A 26,948-nucleotide genomic window follows, 5' to 3' on the forward strand; every position below is an offset into this window, starting at 1 on the left:
GTCAGAAAACAGAAAAAGAAATTGTGAAGATGACGCATGTTAAAAACAAATCAAGAAAAATTCAAACCATTTGAAACAGCATCATTGAAGATAATAATTCAGTAAAATCAATTTATATTAAGCTGCATTAAGGATGGTGCTGTAAAAGAGATACAAAGTGATGGTCAACTCTTCTGTTAAGAGTGATCCCAGTCTGTGGGGGGAGTGGGGGGGTGGCATGAGCACACGAACACAGTCACATAGCAATAATGTTGCTGAACTAATAGCCCACAGACATGGTCAAATCCCACCACAGCAGCTGGCAATTTTAAATCCCTTTATATAATCTGGAATTAAAAACTACTGTCATTAATGGAACCGCAAAAGAACTGGGCTGCCACAAAATGTGAGCTTAGTAACATCCTTCTGGATAGGAAATCGACTATCTTCATCTACTCCAGCCCTCAAAATAATATGGTCAACTCTCAAATGTCCACACATTTTTGTTTTAGATTCATTAAAGGCATAGCAAGTTCAGGATTCCCTCTAGGAAGGGTCAGTGTCATACAGCACAGAAACAGACCCTTCGGTCCAACCAATCCATGCGAAACACAATCTCAAGCTAAAGTACTCCCATCTGCCAGTTCCTGGCCCACACCCCTCCAAACTTTTCCTATTCAAGTAGTCATGATTTGGAGATGCCGGTGTTGGACTGGGGTGTACAAAGTTAAAAATCACACAACATCAGGTTATAGTCCAACATGTTTAATTGAAATAGTGTGCTTCCAATTAAACCTATTGGACTATAACCTGGTGTTGTGTGATTTTTAACCCTATTCAAGCACTTATCTAAATGCCTTTTAAATGTTGTAATTTTTCCCACATCCACCATTTCCTCAGGAAGTTCATTCCACATAGCAACCATCCTGTGTAAAACATTTGCCCCTCATCTTTTTCAAATCTCCCTCCTCTCACCTTAAATATATATCCCTAGTCTTGAAATCCCTTGCCCTCAGAAAAAGACACATACCATTAACCGAATCTATACTCATGATTTTATAAACCTCTATAAGGTAACCTCTCAATCTCCTATGAAACAAGTCCCAGCCTTTCCATATATGTTTTTATGCATCAAATTGTCCACTAGCAAGAATATCCAACTGGACAGGATGAACTATCAATACCAGATCAGTGGCCCATGTGTTCATTATTTAGTCTGGTTATCAGCTTTTACACACATCTAACATGGTCCAACCTAAAACCCAAACAATTTACATTATACCCACAAGTTAGGAATATGTATTCATTCAGCACCTTCACATTCCCGCTTCACCTCCAATTACTTTCTTTTGAATTGCAGACAATTACGGAAACCAATGACCAGCTAGACACCCCAAAAAGCAAACAAGCTGGATTATAATTCATTGAAGCATATTCAAGTGCTTTAAGCAGGACAACAGACGTATTTTGTTGCTACAACAGGGCAGTGCCGATTAAACCTACCTGTATTCTGCGCTCTGACAACTGCCTGCACACTCTGGCCACATCAGCAACGTGTGTGGGATATTGCTGCTGCCAATGGTCTATGCAGGCAACTGCGCTGTGACACTGGACTTTTCCAAACAGAGAAGTGGCTGAACTTTCCTCCAGCTTCTCTACATTGCCATAAAGAAGTGGAACACGGAGCACTGCAGCACCTGAAATCCAGAGAAAAGAGACAGTCAATGTCTCCCTGCATTTTAAATGGCATGAATGCTGTTAAGACACCCTCCTCCAACCAACTCTGAACAGAGTGGGGATTTAGCCTCTTACAGCTGCACCACTCACATACAGTGAACCCCATTCCACAGCCTCTGCCCACGATATGCAGTGAGCAAGCACCCTGTGCATCTCACATGCCCCAGATCATACAGAAACAGCGAGCATGCCCCACAGCATACAGGGAGACAGTAAACATGACCCCTATATCATAGACACAGTGAACACTTCCCTGTCCCATTAAGAAAGACTGATAGTGAACATGTACCTTACTTCATTGACATAGTGAACTAAGAAAAGATGTAAAGAGGTATAATAAAGGTCAACACAAAGCCAGAATAACTTACAGCTATCTATACCTCAACTTTTATCACTTATCACAGTGCTTTCGATCAGAGAGAGGACTCTGCCCGTTCTTTGAAAGTCATTGATTTAGTCCCATGTTCTTATTGACTCTCATTCCCTGTTGGAATCAGAGACAGAGGATATAAAAAATACAAAGAATACAGTGAAAAAAAATCAGGTGGTTTTCGAAGGAGTGGAGAGTGCGAAGGAAAAGTAAGGGTGTAACAACTGAAGGATGCTCTCTGCCTTACAAGGATGAGGAAGTAGAAGTGACAGGAATAAGTATTTTGAGCAGATGATGTAATGGAAATCTGTGATGTACAACTGATCGTGCTGGCATGTCTAGAGAACACTGATCAAATGATCTTCACAGTCCAAGCCAAGAAACTGCCAGGAGTCTGTTAAATAAAATCCTGCCGAGTTGAGATACAGGTTTCTCTGGATTGTAGTCTCAGCGACAGATAGTTGCAGGAAACAGGTCATAACTTTGGTTTGCTGGAAGCTGACATAATTTTCACAGCCATATATAGTTAAATAGATTTTTTAAAAGTTCCTTCTTTAACTATAAATTTATTATATCAAATGGATCTTTAAAGATATTTCTTCTTTGATATAATAAGTTTATATCCATTGTTAAAGAAAATCTGCAGCCTTGTGTGAATGAGAGAGAGTATGGTGACAAATTGCCACATTAACTAATGGAGCAAAAATAAACAAACATGCCCTCTATCAAACTAGGTTTCACAGTGGGCTCTAACTTGCCCAGTAGTACCATCAGCTGGGAGCATAACAGTATATCCTTCTTTAAATCTAAAAATCAAAATTGTACGTGGTATTCCAGTTATGGTCTCACCAAAGCTTTGTAAGGGAAACTTTCTCGCTCCTCTACTCCAGCCTGCGAGCTGGAACCAATACACCATCTGCTTTCCTAATTGCTTGATGTACCCACTTGCTAATTTTGTGCTCCTGTGCAAATACACCCAAGTCTCACTGAACATCAATCTCAACAAGTTTTTTTTTAAAGAAGCATTCTGCTTTTCTGTTCCTAATACCAAATGCATCATACTTCCCCACAATATTCCATCAGTCACCCTTTATTCAACTTGTCCATACGCCTTTGCAACCTATGTCCTTTTCACAGCTCACATGCCAATCTAGCTTTGCATTGTTAGGAAATTATAGAATCATAGAATCCTTACAGTGTGGAAGCAGGCCATTCAGCCCATCGAGTCCAGACTGGTCCTCTAAAGAGAATCCCACTCAGACCCACCCCTCTACCCAATTCCCATAGCCAATTCACCTAGCCTGCACATTCCTGGATACAATGAGCAATTTACATGACCAATTCATCTAACCTGCATCACTTTGGACTGTCGGAGGAAACCCACACAGACACGGGGATAATGCACAAACTCCACACAGGGCAGTTACCCGAGGCTAGAATCAAACCCGAGTCACTGGGAGCTGAGAGGTAGAGAGAATTCAGTACCTCTAATTTATTAATATGGATTGTAAATAGCTGAATCCCTGACACTGATCCCTGTAGCAACTCAAAGGTTTGAAATAAGGTTGACCCACTAAGCCACTGGGACTGAACAAAGGTCCATGCGTGTTAAGAATGTTAGCGAGACAGGTCTCAGACTAAGTACTGGACAGCATGCAGGAACACTGGTGGAGAGACAGCACAAAGGAAATGGACGACCGAAGTGTTTTAGATTATAGTTTATTGTGTGAAAGAGATGCATGTTTCAGAATGGCATCACTCAGATTGGGCACTGCACAGGGGAGCAATTTTGGAAACAGTTAGCATAATTGGGCACAAGAGACAACCTAAGACATACCTGGAGAAAGAATAAGAGTGAGAGACATACCGAGAAGGTTTTATGTTGTGCGTACACGCTACTGAAAATGGAACATACTTACTGGCCTTAAACAACTGAAGTAGTCAATCCCACAAAAAACATTCCTTCCAACTGGACCACTCCTACATTCCAGTTAACACCAATCTTACAATCAGAGAGTCACAAACACACCAAGGGGGGTCAAACTTCTGTCTCACCTGGGTGATTTTGCAAAACTACTCTCTCCCCTTCGAGCTTGGTTTTCCCATACACGTTGAGGGGATTTGGAGTATCATTTTCCCGATAAGGAGGATGCGATCCATCGAAGACGTAATTTGTGCTCACATAGATCAGGAAAGCTCCAATTTCAGCTGCAAAGTAGGAAGGAGACAACTTTTAAAAAGAAATTCAAGAAGTCTTAAAACAAGTTAAATCATGCTCACTTTACTTTAATGCAATTGTTCTTGGGCTGGAGTAGACAACACTTCTCCCATTTCCTCATTCATTCCTCTCCTGAAGACAGTCCTGTTGGGGTACAGCTTCCCCAGCACTGTCCTGCATCTTTTATTGAGAATTATTCATTTTTTGGGTGCATGTGTTGCTGGGAAAGGAAGCAATCACTGACCATTCATTCACAGCTACTCTGCAAACTGGTGTTGCAATTAAGTAACTGGCTTGGCCACTTCAGTGAGCAGTTAAAAGTCGCTGATTGACCAAAGTGGGGAGGGAGAGCAGAGTGGCGAGTTCAAGCCCCATCACAGCAGTTTCAGAACCACAGCTCATTAAAAAAAACAAATAAAAAGCTAGCCTCAGTAGGAATAACAACATGGTTGTCAGATCATCACAAAAATCTGGCTGCTTAACCTACACAGGTGTGGCCCCTATTTGAATGTAGGTTTGGTCACTGAGCTGGAAGGTCCACTTCTAGACGTTTCGTCACCCTACTAGGTAACATCTTCAGTAGGCCTCCAGGTGAAGCAGTGTTGATAATTCCTGCTTTCTATTTATATGTCACTGAAGATGTTACCTAGTAGGGTGACGAAACATCTGGAAATGAACCTTCCAGTTCTGCGAGCAAACCTACATCCAGAACCTCAACCTGCGCTACAAATCTTATCAAGACTCGCTAGCCCCTATCTGAATTCAGCCTAACGTGGATGTAAATGACTTTCAACTATCCCTCTAAGTGGCCCTAGCAATGCAATAGTACACGTGCTACCAGTAGTTCAAGGACAGCAGTTCACCACTACCTAGTCAGGGTCATTTCAAATGGACAATAAATGCCAACCCAAAGTCCAGTACCCAAGACTGAATCTAGAACTTAGTCGAGGACTCCAATCCTGGTTGCATGATGGTCCTGCAGACACTACTTTATGAATGAATCATTGATGATTATGTTTTAAACATGTAAACTCACAGGAGCGTTTTAATACCTGACTCCTTGGCTATGCATCCTGAGGTGGTTACATTCAACTGGCTGGTATATTCAGGCTGATTTTCCGCAACATCAGGTCTCCGCTCTGCGGCACAGTGTATAACAGCATGGGGCTGGAACAGGATTAACACAAAACCAGCAATCAGTTTCAACCAATTTCCAGCAGCATTCATGATGCCATCTCTACAGATTGCAACAGCACAGCTTTATGACATTCTTCAGGGAAGACAGGGAAAGGAACGCGCTACTAAAGCAGGTGATCCAGCAGTTTGGGACAAAGAGGGGAGAATAATTTGTGACAGAATGGGAAATGGAGAAGGCTGGCTCAGCATAAGTTGACAAGATAGGAGGATAAATCAAAAAGGTTCATCTGTATCACCTGATACAACGTATAAACCTAACAGACACAAAACCTGTCTTCTTCCTTCAGTGCCTAACTTGTCATGTTCTCCTGAGGTGAGGAATAACTGAAGCACTCCCCCACTGCAGGCAGTGTCAGCAAGCATTCCCTCGGGAGGTAGAATGTCGGGCAAGAAGCAGAGTAATGCTCCCTTCACAATGTTCCATCAAAATTCCCATGACAGGTACAGAGCAACACGAAAAATACACACCAATGAATTCGCCCCAAATGTGTCCAAATTGCCCAGGAAAATGCACTTACTGAGGCAAGAACAGACAAATGTCATCCCAATGAGTACAAAAGAAGGAAATGATAGGGGACCTTCTCCTCCAATCACAGGCTGGATCTCTCTACCTTGCTTGCTCCGCACCTGTGATTGGACAAACAGCTAAGAGCCAGCAGCGAGGGAGCCAGTGGGGAAGCCTTTTACTGAGGTCTAGGTTAGGATCGAGGAGTCAATAAAGAGTAGTTTCTTGTTAAGCGCGAAAACCTGGTCAGTGTTTTGTTATCAGACTGGAAATTGGGAACTATTGAGGAATCTGATTAAATCTTTAACTGATATGCAAACCATGGGAAGAGGGGAGCTCATCAAGCAACACAATTCCTCAATTGAATTGTGACAGATATCAATGTGGAGTATCCAGTTTAAGGCTACATAGGTTCAGAAATCTGTTAAAAAAAAACCATAGTGGATCATACTGTCGTGAACTCTGCTAAATGGATCTCAAGCTAGAATTAAATTTACCAACCTGCAGTGAATAAGGCAGAAACTGCTGGTTAAAATGTTTCAGTTTCATCCATATATGATAGAAACTAATTAGCTGGGACCTCATCAGTCTGCAGTCGGTGTTTTTAGGGTGCAGGCTTTTCATGTGTAGAGATGTGCCCCAGTTATTTTGTTCATTAATGCCTGTTGCCTTGCACCAATTTAGATTCTGCTGGCTCTGAGAAATTAATGCCAGCACATTGTGGCTCCAGGTTTAATAGAAAATGAATTTGATGTTAATTAATTTTCCATTAATTTGTGTGTTAATTTTGAAAAAAATGAGTGAATTATTTCTAATTCTAATTGTGAAAGAGTCGAAATACCCCATATGTCAATACAATTACAGAAGGAGACAGCAGCATCTAGTAAATTAATGAGAATGAGAAAATAGGCCCAACAACCAGAAATTAACCCCTGGGAGAGGAAAATAAAAATTAACCACTGATACTGAGGAAAGCTCCTTTCATACTCTCCAGTTAAACACTCCCATGGCAGATGTAATCCCCAGGGTAGGTGTAATCCCCAGGGTTAGATAGAGAGTAAAGCTTCTCCATAAATTCCATCAAACACAAAAATCAAACAAAAGAATTGCAGATATTGAAATCGGAAACAAAAAAACAGAAATTACTGGAGAAACTCAACAGGTCTGGTAGTATCTGTGGACAGAAAGGAGAAGCAACATTGCAGTTCCAGTGATGAGGGGTCACTGGGTGTAACATTCTGATGAAGGATTGTCTTCTCCAGTACAGTCTTTGTCCCATTAAACAATTTACATTCCACGAGTAATCCATTAGATCATTAATTAAACATACATTGTTAAGTCAAAATTAAAACATGAAGTAAATACACAAATCATAAAATTGTAAATCCTGGAGTACTAGGAAAGAGAAATGATACTTGACAAGGTTACTGTAGATCAGTAAATCAAATCTAAACTAACATTTGCCCAGATCTTCCAATTACTGTCAGGAAAGATTCAGCTGACAGTAAACCTATTAAAATGTATCCACTTACCTGTCAGTGACTTTTACAGCTAGATTTCAGAAAGTGATGGATCTCAGATACCTCCATCATATGAAACCAATTTGGACTTTGTACAGATCAGCACATATACCCTTTTAAAATATTTAAAGTAGGTTTGGCAGTTTTAAAGTAGGAGAGGGAGCAGGGTAGGGTGAGTCATGGGACGGGACAGCAATGTGAATTTAATCTGTTGAATATTTCCTAATTATGAACTCAGAATCCCTACAGTATGGAAACGGGCCCTTCCGCCCAAAAAGTCCACACCGACCCTCTGAAGAGTAATCCATCTAGACCCATTCCCCCTATCCTATATTTACCCCTGACTAATACACCTAACCTACACATCCCTGAACACTATGGGCAATTTAGCATGGCCAATTCACCTGGCCTGTACCTCTTTGGACTGCGGGAGGAAACTGGAGCCTCCAGAGGAAACCGGAGCCTCCAGAGGAAACCTACACAGATGCAGGGAGAATGTGCAAACTCCACACAGACAGGTTGGAATCAAACCCGGGTTCCTGGTGCTGTGAGGCAGCAGTGCTAACCACTGAGCCACTGTGCCACCCAGGCAAGACAAGGAACTCTCCGAATACTCTGACTCAGACCTGGGAATTTATTGGAAGGTTGCAATTACTAAGTAATTTCCCAAAGATTTAAACTTCCCAGTCAGTTATCATTTCAGAGAGGTGCCAACACACCTTTCAAGATACGCCTGGTCTCCAACAATACAGAGGCTGGAATATCGGGGTCCAGGTGTACCAAGTGTCTCATGTCTAGCAAGAATACCTATAAATTATTAGAAACATAGGAACAAGAGAAAACCATTTCGTCCCTCTGGTCTGTTCCACACCATTCAAGGACACCATATCTGCATGATCTTATGACAAGTACTCAAACTTTGCCATATTCCACAATATCTTAGTTCAACAAAACATTTATCAGTTTCATATTTAACGCTTGCATTCAATTGAACAACTCATGTTTGCGGAAAGATTTCTAAGATTATAATTTCTGTGCTAGTGCTTCTCTAACCCAGACTTCTGAAATCTCCAGCTCTATTGTTTCAGCCATGACCCTGTCCCTAGTATACTCAACCAGAGGAAACAGTTTCTCTCTATCTATTCAAATTGCTCCTCTCAATATCTTGAAAACTCCAATCAAGTCACCTCTTAATCTTGTAAATTTTAAATGCAACAGTAATTTACATAATCTCCCCTGACAAATGAACCCTGTGAGAGCGGGGTGCTGGAATCATTGCTGTAAGTTTATGCTGTACTCCCTCCCAGACATATCCAGAGGTGTAGAACTAGAACTGAAAGGAGTACTCAAGAATCTGGATGGGATTGGAACAGGTGAGGGTGGAGGTGGCAATAATGGGATTGAATAAAATTATAAAAAACCCGGTATTCATTCTCCGTGTTATTTGGACAGAGAAAGTTACATGATGACTTGGTAAAAATATTTCATGTTATTACAAGGTGGGACAAAGTGGATGGAAACATCCTATTATCAGTGTTTGGGAGTCAAGAGTGAGGACAAGACCAGCAAAACATGTTTTACACCAAGGGATGGGGAACATTCTACTGGAGTTTGTGACAGCTAGATAAACAGAGAACATTTCAGATTGAATGAAACAAGGAGTCACACACAATTAGGATGTTGTTTGAGGAAGGAGAGGTGACACCAGCTGGGCTAATTTCTACAAAATAAGGGATCAGTAGGTAGCACTCTCACTTGCCCCTTTAATCAGAGCACTGTCCGTTAAAACCCACTCAGACACTTGAATAGAATATAAATTCCAGACTTGGCATACATTTACAATACTCCACTCTCAGATTTGCTGTTTTGTGTTTGAAACAACACAGCAGGGGTTGGGTCCACCTTCTCAGCTGCACATATAAGATCCCATGGTGTTTTGTAAACAGCAGCAGGCAAAATTTATTCATTAAAATAACTCTTACACAAATTATCTCATCATCATTTTGTAGATGGTCGTGGGATTCTGGGTACAAAAGTGACCACTGTACTTCCTAAATTATGGAAGTTACTATACTTTAATGGCTACATAGTAATCTGGAAGGTCTTAATAGGCTCAATAGAAGCTCACATTCTTTAATTCCATGCAGTTCCTCTTGCCAACTTATCTATGTCAACTTCACGATCCCTGTTACTTGCTAGTTCCCAACTGAAGACCCAATCATTAACCAATGTTTCTGCTAGTATGAGGAGATTTTTAGATGTTATGTGAAGACAACATGGGCCTTTCTTGTGATGTCTACACAGCCAAATAAGTCAACCCATAGTCAGTGCAATTTTAAACTCAGACATGAAGAGTAATACAATGTCCAAGAAATTAAGATTAATCAACACTGTATATGGCAAGTTCCTCAATAAAAGGGATCAAGCCAATAAAGCGAGCACCAGAAAGAATAATCCCGACCAGCAGCCCTGTTCCAGTGAGAATGGATGCCCAAAACTTGTTCATAACTATTTCACAAGGAAACAAAATCTCCGCAGAACATGCTCACATTCAATACCTTAAAATCCTGAATAATTTGTCGCACTGCCCCATGATCCATCAAGTTCACTTTTTCAAATTTAGGTCGTGCTCTCTTGTAACCACAGCCCACTGTGTCCCAGTCATTTTCCAGAAACTCCTTATATACAGCACGGCCAAGCAGTCCTGTTGCACCAGTGATCAGGGCACGTCGGTCCGGTACGGACGTTTCCACCTGCAACAAAAGATGCAACAACCACTCAATAGCTAACCATACTCTCTTTGGTAGTATCACTGTCTTTAAACACACCTACCCATTCCAGGTATTAACCCAGTAACCCTCTAAACTGCTCACAATGCATTTTCATCCTTCTGTAAATAAAGAGACGGATACAGTACATAGTACTCCAGACGTGGTCTCACCAGGACCCTATATGGTTGAAGTATAATCTCCCTACTTTAGTATTCAATCTCCTTACAATGAATGTTAATATTGTAATTATTAATTACTTGCTGTAACTGCATTCTGTCCTTCTGGGATTTGCACACTAGGATATCCTGATTCCTCTACATCGCATAGATGTAGAATCTCTCTTCACGTAGATAAAATGCTTCATTATGTTCTTCCCTCCAAAGAGCATAGTTTCACATTTTCTCACATTACACTCCATTTGCCAGATCTCTGCCAACTCACTTAACCTACCTATATCCCTTTACAAGCTCATCACCCCTTCACAACTTAATTTTCCACCCACTATACCGCTGTCTCAACAGAATTAGCAACTTTACCTTCATTCAAGTCATTTATGTAATCTATAAAAAGGTGAGGTCTCAGTACTGATTCCAGTGGTAGATTGCACATTGTATCTTGCCAAGCAGAAGTCAGCCCATTGATTTTGACTGTGTTTCCTGCATTTTCCTTGATTCATTTGCTTAATGTTGGTTTTGAATGCAAGTACCAGATTCAGGAGGATAGTGTTCAGGCATATGGTCAATATTCAACCTTCAATCAGATCTGTTATTTACCCCATTGCTGAGAATTATCAGATTGCGCATTATTCACTGACCAGACTGTGTACATTTGCTTCCTTTTTGATTTACATGGCACTTCTAACACAGCACAACATATCTTTTCCTCATGAGCAGAATTGAAGATAAGGTAAAGTCACCATGGTCTTATCAGGTCAAAAGACATTACAGAGGAATGACTGATGGTGGCTTAACCTGAGGTTCACCAGGCGTCAGGTGAGGGGATATGTTCAAAAGAGAATCCTTCATGGTAGCCCCAGCTAGTGCACTGTGAACTCATACTGTTGGCATCACGCTGCATCACAAACCAGCCATCCAGCCAGTGGAGCTAAATTTCCAATACAATGTGCAACCTCATGGTCTGGTGTATTCCTGACTCTACCGTTATCAATAAGGCAGAGGGTCAACACTGGTTCTCTGAAGCATTCAGGAGGCCATGCCAGAAGCAGCACCAGCACTAATAACAAAAGTATGAAGGAGAAAATTACCACAAATGCTGGAATCTGTACTGAAAACAAAACATGCTGGGTATCACAGGAGTAAAAAATGAGGTCTGCAGATGCTGGAGATCACAGCTGAAAATGTGTTGCTGGTCAAAGCACAGCAGGCCAGGCAGCATCTCAGGAATAGGGAATTCGACGTTTCGAGCATAAGCCCTTCATCAGGATGATGAAGGGCTTATGCTCGAAACGTCGAATTCCCTATTCTTGAGATGCTGCCTGGCCTGCTGTGCTTTGACCAGCAACACATTTTCAGCGGGTATCACAGGAGGTCAGGCAGCATCCAAGCAAGCTAATGTTTCGAGTCTAGATGACTTTTCATCTAACATTTTTTGTCTTCAATGATGAAAAATTCGACATGAACCTGATGCTGTCAAACAGCAAAAGCAGCAGGTGATATAGTTAAGCAATTCCACAACCTGCCTGATCAGATGTCAGTTTTGCACTCCATTAGATGTAACAGCATTCAACTCAAACGTCAATGAGATCATGGTCAACCTGATAATTCTCAACTCCACTTTCCTGCTTTTTCCCATGATGCTGAATGATCAAAAATCTCTCACCATTGAATAAATCCGACAACCCAGCCTCAACAATCCTCTACATTAAAGAGTATTACAGATTGACCACTTCTGAGGGACGAAATTACTCATCTGTCTTAAACGAGTGACTCTCTACACGGAGATCACGCCCTCTGATCCTACATTCTTCCACAAGGGAAACAATCTTTCCCACACGTTGCAGTCACGAATGGTGGTGGACAATTAAACAATTCACTGGAGGAGGTGATTCCACAAATATCAGAGGAATCAGCGGAAAGTTTCGATGTTGCTCAGTGTCATACTGGGCGGAAAGGATGATGGTTGTGGTTGTTGGAGGTCAGTCATTTCAACTCCAGATCACCTGCGCAGGAGCTTCTCTGGGTAGTGCCCTCAGCTCAACCATCTTCATTTGCTTCACCAAGCTTTCCTCCATCATAAGGTCAGAAGTTGGGGTGTTCACTGATGCACAATATTCAGCACCATTTGTGATTCTTCAGATACTGAAGCAGTCCATTTTCAAAAGCAACAAGGCCTGAACAATATCCATGTGTGGGCTGACCAACGTTAAGTAACATTCAAACCACACAAATGAAGATGCAATGAACATTTTCAAGAAGAGAGAATCTAACCATCACCCCATGGCAATCAAAGGTATTACTATCATCAAATCCCTGAATATCAACATCCTGGAGGTTACCATTGATCGTAAACTGAACTGTTACTAGCCAAATAATGTGGCTTTAAGAGCAAGTCAGAAGTTAGCAGCCTGCCCAGAGTACTTCACCTCCTGACTCCCCAAAGCCTGTTTGCCATCAGCAGTGTAATTGAATAGCCTCCACTTGCCTGGATAAATGCAGTACCAACACACTCAAAAAGCTCAGCACCATCTAAGACAAAACAGCTCACCTGATTGCTTTTCAGTGGTGTGCCATTCACTCCCCATACCCCATCCCCCTTTAATCCCACCAACATTCAGCAGTAGCACTGTGTACCATCGACAAGAGGCACTGCAGAAATTCACCGAGGCAACACCTTCCAAACCTATGATCATGACCATCTAGAAGGACAATGGCAGCAAATACATCAGAACATCACCACTGGCAAGTTTCTCTCCAAGTCACTCACCACAATGACTTGAAAATGTATTGCCATTCCTTCAGTGTCTGCTGGGTCAAAATCCAGGTATTCCTTCCCCTATGGCATTGTGGGCCGACTTACACTTGCATTGGTTTAACTAGGAAGCTCACCACCACCACCACATTCTCAAGGACAACTAGGAACAGGAAACTAATGCTGGCACAGCCAACAACCTCTACTTCCCATGACTCCGTGCTGTACATCTCTATGACTCTATGAATATGAACGAGAAAACAAAAAGGTCTGACAGTCTGACTCATAGCTGGTGATTCAGGCTGAAGGATGGGTCACTTTGGTCTGAGCGGAATGGAGATTTCTTGTCCAAGCCGCAGAAAATGAGGGAGATACTAAATGACTATTTTGCATCAGTATTTACTGTGGAAAAAGATATGGACGATATAGACTTTAGGGAAATAGATAGTGACATCTTGCAAGATACCCAGATTACAGAGGAGGAAGTGCTGGATGTCTTGAAACGGGTAAAGGTCGATAAATCCTCAGAACCCGATCAGGTGTACCCTAGAACTATGTGGGAAGCTAGAGGAGTGATAGCTGGGCCTCTTGCTGAGATATTTGTATCATCGATAGTCACAGGTGAGGTGCCGGAAAACTGGAGGTTGGCAAATGTGGTGCCACTGTTTAAGAAGGGTGGTAAAGACAAGCCAGGGAACTACAGACCAGTGAGCCTGACCTCGGTGGTGGGCAAGTTGTTGGAGGGAATCCTGAGGAACAGGATGTATGTGTATTTGGAAAGGCAAGGACTGATTAGGGATAGTCAACATGGCTTTGTGTGAGGGAAATCATGCCTTACAAACTTGATTGAGTTTTTTGAAGAAGTAACAAAGAGGATTGATGAGGGCAGAGCAGTAGATGTGATCTATATAGACTTCAGTAAGGTATTTGACAAGGTTCCCCATGGGAGACTGATTACCAAGGTTAGATCTCATGGAATACAGGGAGAATTAGCCATTTGGATACAGAACTGGCTCAAAGGAAGAAGACAGAGGGTGGTGGTGGAGGGTTGTTTTTCAGATTGGAGGCCTGTGACCAGTGGAGTGCCTCAAGGATCGGTGATGGGTCCTCTGCTTTTTGTCATTTACATAAAGATTTGGATGCGAGCATAAAAGGGACAGTTATTAAGTTTGCAGATGACGACACCTACATTGGAGGTGTAGTGGACAGCGAAGAGGGTTACCTCAGATTACAACAGGATCTTGACCAGATGGGCCAATGGGCTGAGAAGTGGCAGATGGAGTTTAATTCAGATAAATGTGAGGTGCTGCATTTTGGGAAAGCAAGTCTTAGCAGACCTTATACACTTAATGGTAAGGTCCTAGGGAGTGTTGCTGAACAAAAAGACCTTGGAGTGCAGGTTCATAGCTCCTTGAAAGTGGAGTCACAGGTAGATAGGATAATGAAGACGACTTCTGATGCTTTCTTTTATTGGTCAGAATATTGTGTACAGGAGTTGGGAGGTCATGTTGCAGCTGTACAGGCCATTGGTTAAGCCACTGGTGGAATATTGCGTGCAATTCTGGTCTCCTTCCTATCGGAAAGATATTGTGAAATGTGAAAGGGTTCAGAAAAGATTTACAAGGATATTGCCAGGGTTGGAGGATTTGAGCTACAGGGAGAGGCTGAACAGGCTGGGGCTGTTTTACCTGGAGCACGGATACTGAGGCGTGACCTTATAGAGGTTTACAAAATTATGAGAGGCATGGATAGGGTAAATAAGCAAATTGTTTTCCCTGGGTCAGTGAGTCCAGAAGTAGAGGGCATAGGTTTAGGGTGAGAGGGGAAAGATAAAGAAGAGACCCAAGTGGCAACTTTTTTTTAAAACGCAGAGGGCGGTATGTGTATGGAATGAGCTGCCAGAGGAATTGGTAGAGGCTGGTGCAATTGCAACTCTTAAGAGGCATTTGGATGGGCATACGAATAGGAAGCGTTTGGAGGGATATGGGCCGGGTGCTGGCAGGTGGGATTAGATTGGGTTGGGATATCTGGTCGGCATGGACGGGTTGGACCAAAGGGTCTGTTTCCATGCTGTACATCTCTATGACTCCTAGAGAACATAGAACATTACAGCGCAGTACAGGCCCTTCAGCCCTCGATGTTGTGCCGACCAGTCATACCAATCTGAAGCCCATCTAACTTACTCTATTCCATGTACGTCCATATGCTTGCCCAATGTTGACTTAAATGCACTTAAAGTTGGCAAATCAACTACTGTTGTAGGCAAAGCATTCCGTACCCCTACTACTCTCCGAGTAAAGCAACTACCTCTGACATCCGTTCTATATCTATCACCCCTCAATTTAAAGCTATGCCCCCTCGTGCTCGCCATCACCATACTTGGAGAAAGGCGCTCCCTGTCCACCCTATCTAACCCTCTGATTATCTTATCTGTCTCTATTATTATCTTGTATGTCTCTATAGAGAGTTACGTAACTTTGGAATTCTCCACTCCAAACTGCTATGGACGGATTCTCAGACAGAGTGTGTTCAAGTCTGAGATCAACATACTTTTGAGCTTTGAAGCAAAGGTATCAAGACAATGAAGTGACAATAAGAGATCATAATGAATGCTGTAGCAGGCCTACTCCTTTTGGTTATGTTCCCTAGTCACTTGTTTTCATTCAAGGTTCCTGACTCTAGGCATTACTACAAATCATTGTTTTCCCAAATGAGATTAAGATACCCTATTGACCTCTCCAATTGCTCAAGACTTTGGCCTGAATGTACCACTTCTGGTCAGTCACACTGAGTGATGTAGACAGCTGCATACCTTCTGCACAATGATCTATCATATATACTGTGCAGACACTAACAGTCATCTTCAAGTAACTGCTTTCAAACTATTTTAAAGATGCTATTAGGGAAACCTGATACTGTTTTATGCAGAATTTCAGTCCACTCATCATACTCTTTACCCAGTATCAGCTTATCACAAATTCTGTAAAAGTTAACTAAATACTGTTTGAGGGAGGAACATAAGAGAATGCTGTGAGCAGATTGGCTGTTTATGAACAGATATAAGCATTAGCTGATTATTAGTCAGGATGGTTGAGAGATCAGTACAGGCCTCAGACTACATGAGAGAACTCCCAGGTAATGGAGACAGAGAAAAGACAGCAAGAAATCAGCTGTCCATTATCCAACAGGAAAGCCCAGGGTTCAATGATCTCATACATCCTGTATATTAGATTAAAGCAGAGTTTTTAAAACTATCAATTCTGGCCAACTTGGCTGATGTATCTGATACATGCCAAATCATCCATCGCTGACCTACACCAGCTCTCAGTTGGTAACGCTTCAATTATAAAATTGTCGCTCAACTCTTTCCCACCTTTACTAACTCCTTCAGAAATTCAACTCTCCATTTTTCTAATTCTGGCATGTCCCCTGTGGTCTTGGCTCTATTATCGGAGGCTGTGTCTTCATGGCTTAGTCCCACAGCTCAAAAATTTATCTAAACCTCTCCACCTCTTCCACCCCACCTTAAGAACTTCCCCAAAATGTTGATCAAGTCTGATATCAGTGTTAGGGTTAATATTTCCATACCTTCTGGCATTCATGTATATTAAAGGCTTTAGATAAATGAAAGTTGTATCATTGTATGTTCAGGCACTCCAGAAAAAAGCTAAAGCTCTCATCTTCAGGTCCCAGAGATATCCTGAAGATTCTGGTATTGACGTGAAAGCGAACAGAAGGTTCAACATTGAGACTGTTTTGCATGGATTGGTTGGCTTCCATGCTGTATGACTCTATGATTGGAGAGGTTTTAAAGACAATTATTTATTAAAATAAAGCGAAATGTTGTAGATTACCACAGATGATTGAATGGAAGGCAGAGGCCCAAGGTTAAAAGATAAAAGCTCCTCAGATTATACAGGTAAAACGTTATCACACTGAAGTTGTATGGAATACGTGGAATTGTCCCCAAAGAGACAGCATAACAGAAAGTGTTGTAGAACATAAGGCAGGATGAACAGGTATTTCAGGGAAAGGCCAGAACAAATTCCAGAGTTCTGAAAGAATGTATGTATTCCGCATGCTCCAAGACCTCCGGCCACTTCTAAGCAGTTCAGTCAATGAACAGTCACTGTTCCAATGCAAGAAATACAGCTGCCAGTGCACACTTCAGGTTCCTAAAATCTACAATTACTTAAAGAACCACTTAATCTATGTTAACACCACAAGGCAGAGAAGCAGAAGTGGGCCATTTGGTCCACTGAATCTGCTTTGCCATTTAACAAGATTAGATTAGATTACCTACAGTGTGGAAACAGGCCCTTTGGCCCAATGAGTTCACACCAACCCCTCAAGGAGTAACCCACCCAGACCCATTTCCTTACACTTACTCCTGAGCCCTAATGCACCTAACATTTTAGCATGGCGAATCCACCTAACCTGCACATCTTTGGATTGTAGGACGAAACCAGAGCATCTGGAGGAAACCCACGCAGACACGGGGAGAATGTGTCAACTTGAGATTGTGCCAATCGCCGAGGCTGGAATTGAACCCAGGTCCCTGACGCTGAGAGGCAGCAGCATGAACCAATGAGCCAACTTGTTGCCCCAGATTACAGCTAATTTGATGGTTCTTTACTTCACTTTTCTGCCTTATCCTCATAACTCTGGATTCACTAACTGATTAAAAGTCTTTATCAATTTCAGCCTTAAACATTCTCAACAATATAGTCCAAAGTACTCTGCAATAAAGAATTCCACAGGTTCATGACAGACTGGAAACAAAATCCCTCCTCATTCGTCTGAGGTGAGCAACCCCTGATTGAGTTTGCGCCTCTGGTGCTAAATTCTCCCAGAAGAGGAAACAACCTTTCTGCATCTAACCTGTTACATTTCCTAAAAACCTCGCAGGTTTCAATAATGTCTTCTCTCATTCTTCAAAACTTCACTGAACTCAAGATTAATCTAGTCAAACTCTCCTAAGAAAACGCACCCTGACCCAGGATCAGAAGAGTGAATCTTCCCTGGACTGCCTCCAACACCAATTCATCTTTCATCAGATAAGGGGTCCAAAAGAGGGGTCACAGTATTCCAGATGTGGTCTGACTAATGCCTTCTCGATTTTGATGCTCCATTACCATTGAAATGTAGGCTAATACTCCATTTCCTTGGTCATGACCACTGATCATAGATGATAAACAATTCATGATTGATACACAACTAATCACTGTGCTGCAACTATAATATTCAGATTTTCTATTCTTCCTGCTAAAGTACATAGCCTTACATTTTCCCACACTATACTGCATGTGCCAAATTTGCGTCCACTCATTAACCTGCCTTTAGCCCTCTGTAGACTATCACTCAGAGTCATAGCTAGTTACAGCACTGAAACAGACCCTTCAGTCCAACTCATGCACGCCGACCAGATATCCCAACCCAACCTAGTCCCACCTGCCAGCATTTGGCCTAAATCTCCTCGAACCCTTCCTATTCATATACCCATCCAGATGCTTTTTAAATGTTGCAATTGTACCAGCTTCCACCAGTTTCTCTGGCAACTCATTCCATACACGTGAAAAAGTTGCCCCCGAGGTCTCTTTTATATCTTTCCCCTCTCACCCTAAACCTATACCCTCTAGTTCTGGACTCCCCGACCGCAGGGAAAAGATCTTGTCTAATTACTCGATCCATGCCACTCATGATTTTGTAAATCTCTATGAGGTCACCCCTCAGCCTCCGGCTCTCCAGGGAAAACAGCTCCAGCCTATTTAACCTTTCCCTCTAGCTCCAGCGGCGCGGCACCCCCTCGGCACCGACCCTCCGGCAGCGCGGCGCTCCCTCGGCACCAACCCTCCGGCAGCGCGGCGCTTCCTCGGCACTGACCCTCTGACAATACAGCACTCCCCCAGTATTGACCCTCTGACAGTGCGGCGCTCCCTCGGCACTGACCCTCTGACAATACGGCGCTCCCTCAGTACTGACAGTGCGGCGCTCCCTCAGCACTGACAGTGCGGCGCTCCCTCAGCACTGACAGTGCGGCGCTCCCTCAGCACTGACAGTGCAGCGCTCCCTCAGCACTGACAGTGCAGCGCTCCCTCAGCACTGACCCTCTGACAATACGGCACTCCCTCAGTACTGACAGTGCGGCGCTCCCTCAGCACTGACCCTCCCACAGTGCGGCGCTCCCTCAGCACTGACCCTCCGACAGTGCGGCGCTCCCTCGGCACTGACCCTCCGACAGCGCGGCGCTTCCTCGGCACTGACCCTCTGACAATACAGCACTCCCTCAGTATTGACCCTCTGACAGTGCGGCGCTCCCTCAGTACTGACAGTGCGGCGCTCCCTCGGCACTGACCCTCCGACAGTGCGGCGCTCCCTCGGCACTGACCCTCCGACAGTGCGGCGCTCCCTCGGCACTGACCCTCCGACAGTGCGGCGCTCCCTCGGCACTGACCCTCCGACAGTGCGGCGCTCCCTCGGCACTGACCCTCCGACAGTGCGGCGCTCCCTCGGCACTGACCCTCCGACAGTGCGGCGCTCCCTCGGCACTGACCCTCCGACAGTGCGGCGCTCCCTCGGCACTGACCCTCCGACAGTGCGGCGCTCCCTCAGTACTGACAGTGCGGTGCTCCCTCGGCATTGACCCTCTGACAGTGCGGCGCTCCCTCAGTACTGACAGTGCGGTGCTCCCTCGGCACTGACCCTCTGACAGTGCGGCGCTCCCTCAGTACTGACAGTGCGGTGCTCCCTCGGCACTGACCCTCTGACAATACAGCACTCCCTCAGTACTGACAGTGCGGCGCTCCCTCAGCACTGACCCTCCGACAGTGCGGCGCTCCCTCAGCACTGACCCTCCGACAGTGCGGCGCTCCCTCAGCACTGACCCTCCGACAGTGCGGCGCTCCCTCAGCACTGACCCTCCGACAGTGCGGCGCTCCCTCAGCACTGACCCTCCGACAGTGCGGCGCTCCCTCAGCACTGACCCTCCGACAGTGCGGCGCTCCCTCAGCACTGACCCTCCGACAGTGCGGCGCTCCCTCAGCACTGACCCTCCGACAGTGCGGCGCTCCCTCAGCACTGACCCTCCGACAGTGCGGCGCTCCCTCAGCACTGACCCTCTGACAATACAGCACTCCCTCAGTATTGACCCTCTGACAGTGCGGCGCTCCCTCAGTACTGACAGTGCGGTGCTCCCTCGGCACTGACCCTCTGACAATACGGCACTCCCTCAGTATTGACCCTCTGACAGTGCGGCGCTCCCTCAGTACTGACAGTGCGGTGCTCCCTCGGCACTGACCCTCTGACAATACGGCGCTCCCTCAGTACTGACAGTGCGGTGCTCCCTCAGCACTGACCCTCCGACAGTGCCGCGCTCCCTCAGCACTGACCCTCCGACAGTGCGGCGCTCCCTCAGCACTGACAGTGCGGCGCTCCCTCAGCACTGACCCTCCGACAGTGCGGCGCTCCCTCAGCACTGACAGTGCGGCGCTCCCTCGGCACTGACCCTCCGACAGTGCGGCGCTCCCTCAGCACTGACCCTCTGACAGTGCGGTGCTCCCTCGGCACTGACCCTCTGACAGTGCGGCACTCCCTCAGTATTGACCCTCTGACAGTGCGGCGCTCCCTCAGTACTGACAGTGCGGTGCTCCCTCGGCACTGACCCTCTGACAATACGGCGCTCCCTCAGTACTGACAGTGCGGTGCTCCCTCAGCACTGACCCTCCGACAGTGCGGCGCTCCCTCAGCACTGACCCTCTGACAGTGCGGCGCTCCCTCAGCACTGACCCTCTGACAGTGCGGCGCTCCCTCAGCACTGACAGTGCGGCGCTCCCTCAGCACTGACCCTCCGACAGTGCGGCGCTCCCTCAGCACTGACCCTCTGACAGTGCGGCGCTCCCTCAGCACTGACCCTCCGACAGTGCGGCGCTCCCTCAGCACTGACCCTCCGACAGTGCGGCGCTCCCTCAGCACTGACAGTGCGGTGCTCCCTCAGCACTGACCCTCCGACAGTGCGGCGCTCCTTCAGCACTGACCCTCTGACAGTGCGGCGCTCCCTCAGTACTGACAGTGCGGTGCTCCCTCAGCACTGACCCCCCGACAGTGCGGCGCTCCCTCAGCACTGACCCTCTGACAGTGCGGCGCTCCCTCAGTACTGACAGTGCGGCGCTCCCTCGGCACTGACCCTCTGACAATACGGCGCTCCCTCAGTACTGACCCTCTGACAGTGCGGCGCTCCCTCAGCACTGACCCTCCGACAGTGCGGCGCTCCCTCAGCACTGACCCTCCGACAGTGCGGCGCTCCCTCAGTACTGACAGTGCGGCGCTCCCTCGGCACTGACCCTCCGACAGTGCGGCGCTCCCTCAGTACTGACAGTGCGGCGCTCCCTCGGCACTGACCCTCCGACAGTGCGGCGCTCCCTCAGTACTGACAGTGCGGCGCTCCCTCGGCACTGACCCTCCGACAGTGCGGCGCTCCCTCAGTACTGACAGTGCGGCGCTCCCTCGGCACTGACCCTCCGACAGTGCGGCGCTCCCTCAGTACTGACAGTGCTGCGCTCCCTCGGCACTGACCCTCCGACAGTGCGGCGCTCCCTCAGTACTGACAGTGCGGCGCTCCCTCGGCACTGACCCTCCGACAGTGCGGCGCTCCCTCAGTACTGACAGTGCTGCGCTCCCTCGGCACTGACCCTCTGACAGTGCGGCGCTCCCTCAGTACTGACAGTGCGGCGCTCCCTCGGCGCTGACCCTCTGACAGTGCGGCGCTCCCTCAGTACTGACAGTGCGGCGCTCCCTCGGCGCTGACCCTCCGACAGTGCGGCGCTCCCTCGGCGCTGACCCTCCGACAGTGCGGCGCTCCCTCGGCGCTGACCCTCCGACAGTGCGGCGCTCCCTCGGCGCTGACCCTCCGACAGTGCGGCGCTCCCTCGGCGCTGACCCTCCGACAGTGCGGCGCTCCCTCAGTACTGACAGTGCGGCGCTCCCTCGGCGCTGACCCTCCGACAGTGCGGCGCTCCCTCGGCGCTGACCCTCCGACAGTGCGGCGCTCCCTCGGCGCTGACCCTCCGACAGTGCGGCGCTCCCTCGGCGCTGACCCTCCGACAGTGCGGCGCTCCCTCGGCGCTGACCCTCCGACAGTGCGGCGCTCCCTCGGCGCTGACCCTCCGACAGTGCGGCGCTCCCTCGGCGCTGACCCTCCGACAGTGCGGCGCTCCCTCGGCGCTGACCCTCCGACAGTGCGGCGCTCCCTCGGCGCTGACCCTCCGACAGTGCGGCGCTCCCTCGGCGCTGACCCTCCGACAGTGCGGCGCTCCCTCGGCGCTGACCCTCCGACAGTGCGGCGCTCCCTCGGCGCTGACCCTCCGACAGTGCGGCGCTCCCTCGGCGCTGACCCTCCGACAGTGCGGCGCTCCCTCGGCGCTGACCCTCCGACAGTGCGGCGCTCCCTCGGCGCTGACCCTCCGACAGTGCGGCGCTCCCTCGGCGCTGACCCTCCGACAGTGCGGCGCTCCCTCGGCGCTGACCCTCCGACAGTGCGGCGCTCCCTCGGCGCTGACCCTCCGACAGTGCGGCGCTCCCTCGGCGCTGACCCTCCGACAGTGCGGCGCTCCCTCGGCGCTGACCCTCCGACAGTGCGGCGCTCCCTCGGCGCTGACCCTCCGACAGTGCGGCGCTCCCTCGGCGCTGACCCTCCGACAGTGCGGCGCTCCCTCGGCGCTGACCCTCCGACAGTGCGGCGCTCCCTCGGCGCTGACCCTCCGACAGTGCGGCGCTCCCTCGGCGCTGACCCTCCGACAGTGCGGCGCTCCCTCGGCGCTGACCCTCCGACAGTGCGGCGCTCCCTCGGCGCTGACCCTCCGACAGTGCGGCGCTCCCTCGGCGCTGACCCTCCGACAGTGCGGCGCTCCCTCGGCGCTGACCCTCCGACAGTGCGGCGCTCCCTCGGCGCTGACCCTCCGACAGTGCGGCGCTCCCTCGGCGCTGACCCTCCGACAGTGCGGCGCTCCCTCGGCGCTGACCCTCCGACAGTGCGGCGCTCCCTCGGCGCTGACCCTCCGACAGTGCGGCGCTCCCTCGGCGCTGACCCTCCGACAGTGCGGCGCTCCCTCAGCGCTGACCCCCCGACAGTGCGGCGCTCCCTCAGCGCTGACCCTCCGACAGTGCGGCGCTCCCTCAGCGCTGACCCTCCGACAGTGCGGCGCTCCCTCAGCGCTGACCCTCCGACAGTGCGGCGCTCCCTCAGCGCTGACCCTCCGACAGTGCGGCGCTCCCTCAGCGCTGACCCTCCGACAGTGCGGCGCTCCCTCAGCGCTGACCCTCCGACAGTGCGGCGCTCCCTCAGCGCTGACCCTCCGACAGTGCGGCGCTCCCTCAGCACTGACCCTCCGACAGTGCGGCGCTCCCTCAGTACTGACAGTGCGGCGCTCCCTCAGCACTGACCCTCCGACAGTGCGGCGCTCCCTCAGCACTGACCCTCCGACAGTGCGGCGCTCCCTCGGCACTGACCCTCCGACAGTGCGGCGCTCCCTCGGCACTGACCCTCTGACAGTGCGGCGCTCCCTCAGCACTGACCCTCCGACAGTGCGGCGCTCCCTCAGCACTGACAGTGCGGCGCTCCCTCAGCACTGACCCTCCGACAGTGCGGCGCTCCCTCAGCACTGACCCTCCGACAGTGCGGCGCTCCCTCAGCACTGACCCTCCGACAGTGCGGCGCTCCCTCAGCACTGACCCTCCGACAGTGCGGCGCTCCCTCAGCACTGACCCTCCGACAGTGCGGCGCTCCCTCAGCACTGACAGTGCGGTGCTCCCTCAGCACTGACCCTCCGACAGTGCGGCGCTCCTTCAGCACTGACCCTCCGACAGTGCGGCGCTCCCTCAGTACTGACAGTGCGGTGCTCCCTCAGCACTGACCCCCCGACAGTGCGGCGCTCCCTCGGCACTGACAGTGCGGCGCTCCCTCGGCACTGACAGTGCGGCGTTCCCTCGGCACTGACCCTCTGACAATACGGCGCTCCCTCAGTACTGACCCTCCGACAGTGCGGCGCTCCCTCAGCACTGACCCTCCGACAGTGCGGCGCTCCCTCAGTACTGACAGTGCGGTGCTCCCTCAGCACTGACCCTCCGACAGTGCGGCGCTCCCTCAGCACTGACCCTCTGACAGTGCGGCGCTCCCTCAGTACTGACCCTCCGACAGTGCGGCGCTCCCTCAGCACTGACCCTCTGACAGTGCGGTGCTCCCTCAGCACTGACCCTCTGACAGTGCGGCGCTCCCTCAGCACTGACCCTCTGACAGTGCGGCGCTCCCTCAGCACTGACAGTGCGGCGCTCCCTCGGCACTGACCCTCTGACAGTGCGGCGCTCCCTCAGTACTGACAGTGCGGCGCTCCCTCGGCACTGACCCTCTGACAGTGCGGCGCTCCCTCAGTACTGACAGTGCTGCGCTCCCTCGGCACTGACCTTCTGACAGTGCGGCGCTCCCTCGGCACTGACCCTCTGACAGTGCGGCGCTCCCTCAGTACTGACAGTGCTGCGCTCCCTCGGCACTGACCCTCTGACAGTGCGGCGCTCCCTCAGTACTGACAGTGCGGCGCTCCCTCAGCACTGACCCTCCGACAGTGCGGCGCTCCCTCAGCACTGACCCTCCGACAGTGCGGCGCTCCCTCAGCACTGACCCTCCGACAGTGCGGCGCTCCATCAGCACTGACCCTCCGACAGTGCGGCGCTCCCTCAGCACTGACCCTCCGACAGTGCGGCGCTCCCTCAGCACTGACCCTCCGACAGTGCGGCGCTCCCTCAGCGCTGACAGTGCGGCGCTCCCTCAGCGCTGACAGTGCGGCGCTCCCTCAGCGCTGACCCTCCGACAGTGCGGCGCTCCCTCAGCGCTGACCCTCCGACAGTGCGGCGCTCCCTCAGCGCTGACCCTCCGACAGTGCGGCGCTCCCTCAGCGCTGACCCTCCGACAGTGCGGCGCTCCCTCAGCGCTGACCCTCCGACAGTGCGGCGCTCCCTCAGCGCTGACCCTCCGACAGTGCGGCGCTCCCTCAGCGCTGACCCTCCGACAGTGCGGCGCTCCCTCAGCGCTGACCCTCCGACAGTGCGGCGCTCCCTCAGCGCTGACCCTCCGACAGTGCGGCGCTCCCTCAGCGCTGACCCTCCGACAGTGCGGCGCTCCCTCAGCGCTGACCCTCCGACAGTGCGGCGCTCCCTCAGCGCTGACCCTCCGACAGTGCGGCGCTCCCTCAGCGCTGACCCTCCGACAGTGCGGCGCTCCCTCAGCGCTGACCCTCCGACAGTGCGGCGCTCCCTCAGCGCTGACCCTCCGACAGTGCGGCGCTCCCTCAGTACTGACAGTGCGGCGCTCCCTCGGCACTGACCCTCTGACAGTGCGGCGCTCCCTCAGCGCTGACCCTCCGACAGTGCGGCGCTCCCTCAGCGCTGACCCTCCGACAGTGCGGCGCTCCCTCAGCGCTGACCCTCCGACAGTGCGGCGCTCCCTCAGCGCTGACCCTCCGACAGTGCGGCGCTCCCTCAGCACTGACCCTCCGACAGTGCGGCGCTCCCTCAGCACTGACCCTCCGACAGTGCGGCGCTCCCTCAGCACTGACCCTCCGACAGTGCGGCGCTCCCTCAGCACTGACCCTCCGACAGTGCGGCGCTCCCTCAGCACTGACCCTCCGACAGTGCGGCGCTCCCTCAGCACTGACCCTCCGACAGTGCGGCGCTCCCTCAGCACTGACCCTCCGACAGTGCGGCGCTCCCTCAGCACTGACCCTCCGACAGTGCGGTGCTCCCTCAGCACTGACCCTCCGACAGTGCGGCGCTCCCTCAGCACTGACCCTCTGACAGTGCGGCGCTCCCTCAGTACTGACAGTGCGGCGCTCCCTCAGCACTGACCCTCCGACAGTGCGGCGCTCCCTCAGCACTGACCCTCCGACAGTGCGGCGCTCCCTCAGCACTGACCCTCCGACAGTGCGGCGCTCCCTCAGCACTGACCCTCCGACAGTGCGGCGCTCCCTCGGCACTGACCCTCTGACCCTCCGACAGTGCGGCGCTCCCTCAGCACTGACCCTCCGACAGTGCGGCGCTCCCTCAGCACTGACCCTCTGGCAGTGCGGCACTCCCTCGGACTGTGCTGTGGTGACTGGGGCCTGGAGGGGCTCGGGGCCTGGGCCTGATCCGGGATTGTTTACCCACTCGCGGTGGAGATAGCGCCCGATCCAGGCCGCCGCCCGGGTAGGGGTAGGGAAGGGAACGGCGGTGTACCTCTTACCTCCAGCAGCCGGACACACCCCGGGCTGAAGTGGATCTTGAGCTCCTTGCCTTGACCCACCATGACCGAGCGACTCCAACTCGAGCGAAAGACTCAGACTAACAACGGTATGAGCCAATCACAAGCCTCCAACACAGGAACCGTCCTCTCACCATGGCAACCGCCCTGACGGACACTCTGACTGACCAATCGGCGCATTACCTCGTGTGCTCGCCCATATTACCTTTCGTCACCGGCTAATTGACCAATCAGTATGTACCCTTTCTGATGGACATAGCCTTCACCAATCATCGCTTTGGCTGGAATCGCTCCGAACCACTAATACCCGAAAATAGTTTAGTACCGCCCCATGCACCATGATTGACATCCACTTTACCCAGTAACAATTACCTCCTCTGTAAATTATGCAGCTACCGAGGTAAACATCTGTATCAACCAATGACAATTAGTCCTGCG

General features: G+C 49.9%; 1 protein-coding gene across 2 annotated transcripts in view; it reads right to left on the bottom strand.

Annotated features, from left to right (window-relative positions):
- Positions 1-26,582, bottom strand: part of mat2b (methionine adenosyltransferase 2 non-catalytic beta subunit methionine) — a 38,462-nt gene extending 11,880 nt beyond the window's left edge. For both annotated transcript variants that reach the window (XM_060837379.1, XM_060837380.1), the window contains exons 1-5: positions 26,493-26,582; positions 10,085-10,279; positions 5,357-5,471; positions 4,142-4,294; positions 1,483-1,676 (exon numbers count right to left, since the gene is read on the bottom strand). In XM_060837379.1, the coding sequence (XP_060693362.1) occupies positions 1,483-1,676; positions 4,142-4,294; positions 5,357-5,471; positions 10,085-10,279; positions 26,493-26,555 (720 nt within the window). In that variant the 5' untranslated portion in view covers positions 26,556-26,582. The remainder of the gene's footprint in view (positions 1-1,482; positions 1,677-4,141; positions 4,295-5,356; positions 5,472-10,084; positions 10,280-26,492) is intronic.
- Positions 26,583-26,948: the final 366 nt, after the last annotated feature.

The sequence above is a fragment of the Hemiscyllium ocellatum genome, chromosome 16 (genome assembly GCF_020745735.1).
Source record: "Hemiscyllium ocellatum isolate sHemOce1 chromosome 16, sHemOce1.pat.X.cur, whole genome shotgun sequence".
Classification (NCBI taxonomy): Eukaryota; Metazoa; Chordata; class Chondrichthyes; order Orectolobiformes; family Hemiscylliidae; genus Hemiscyllium; species Hemiscyllium ocellatum.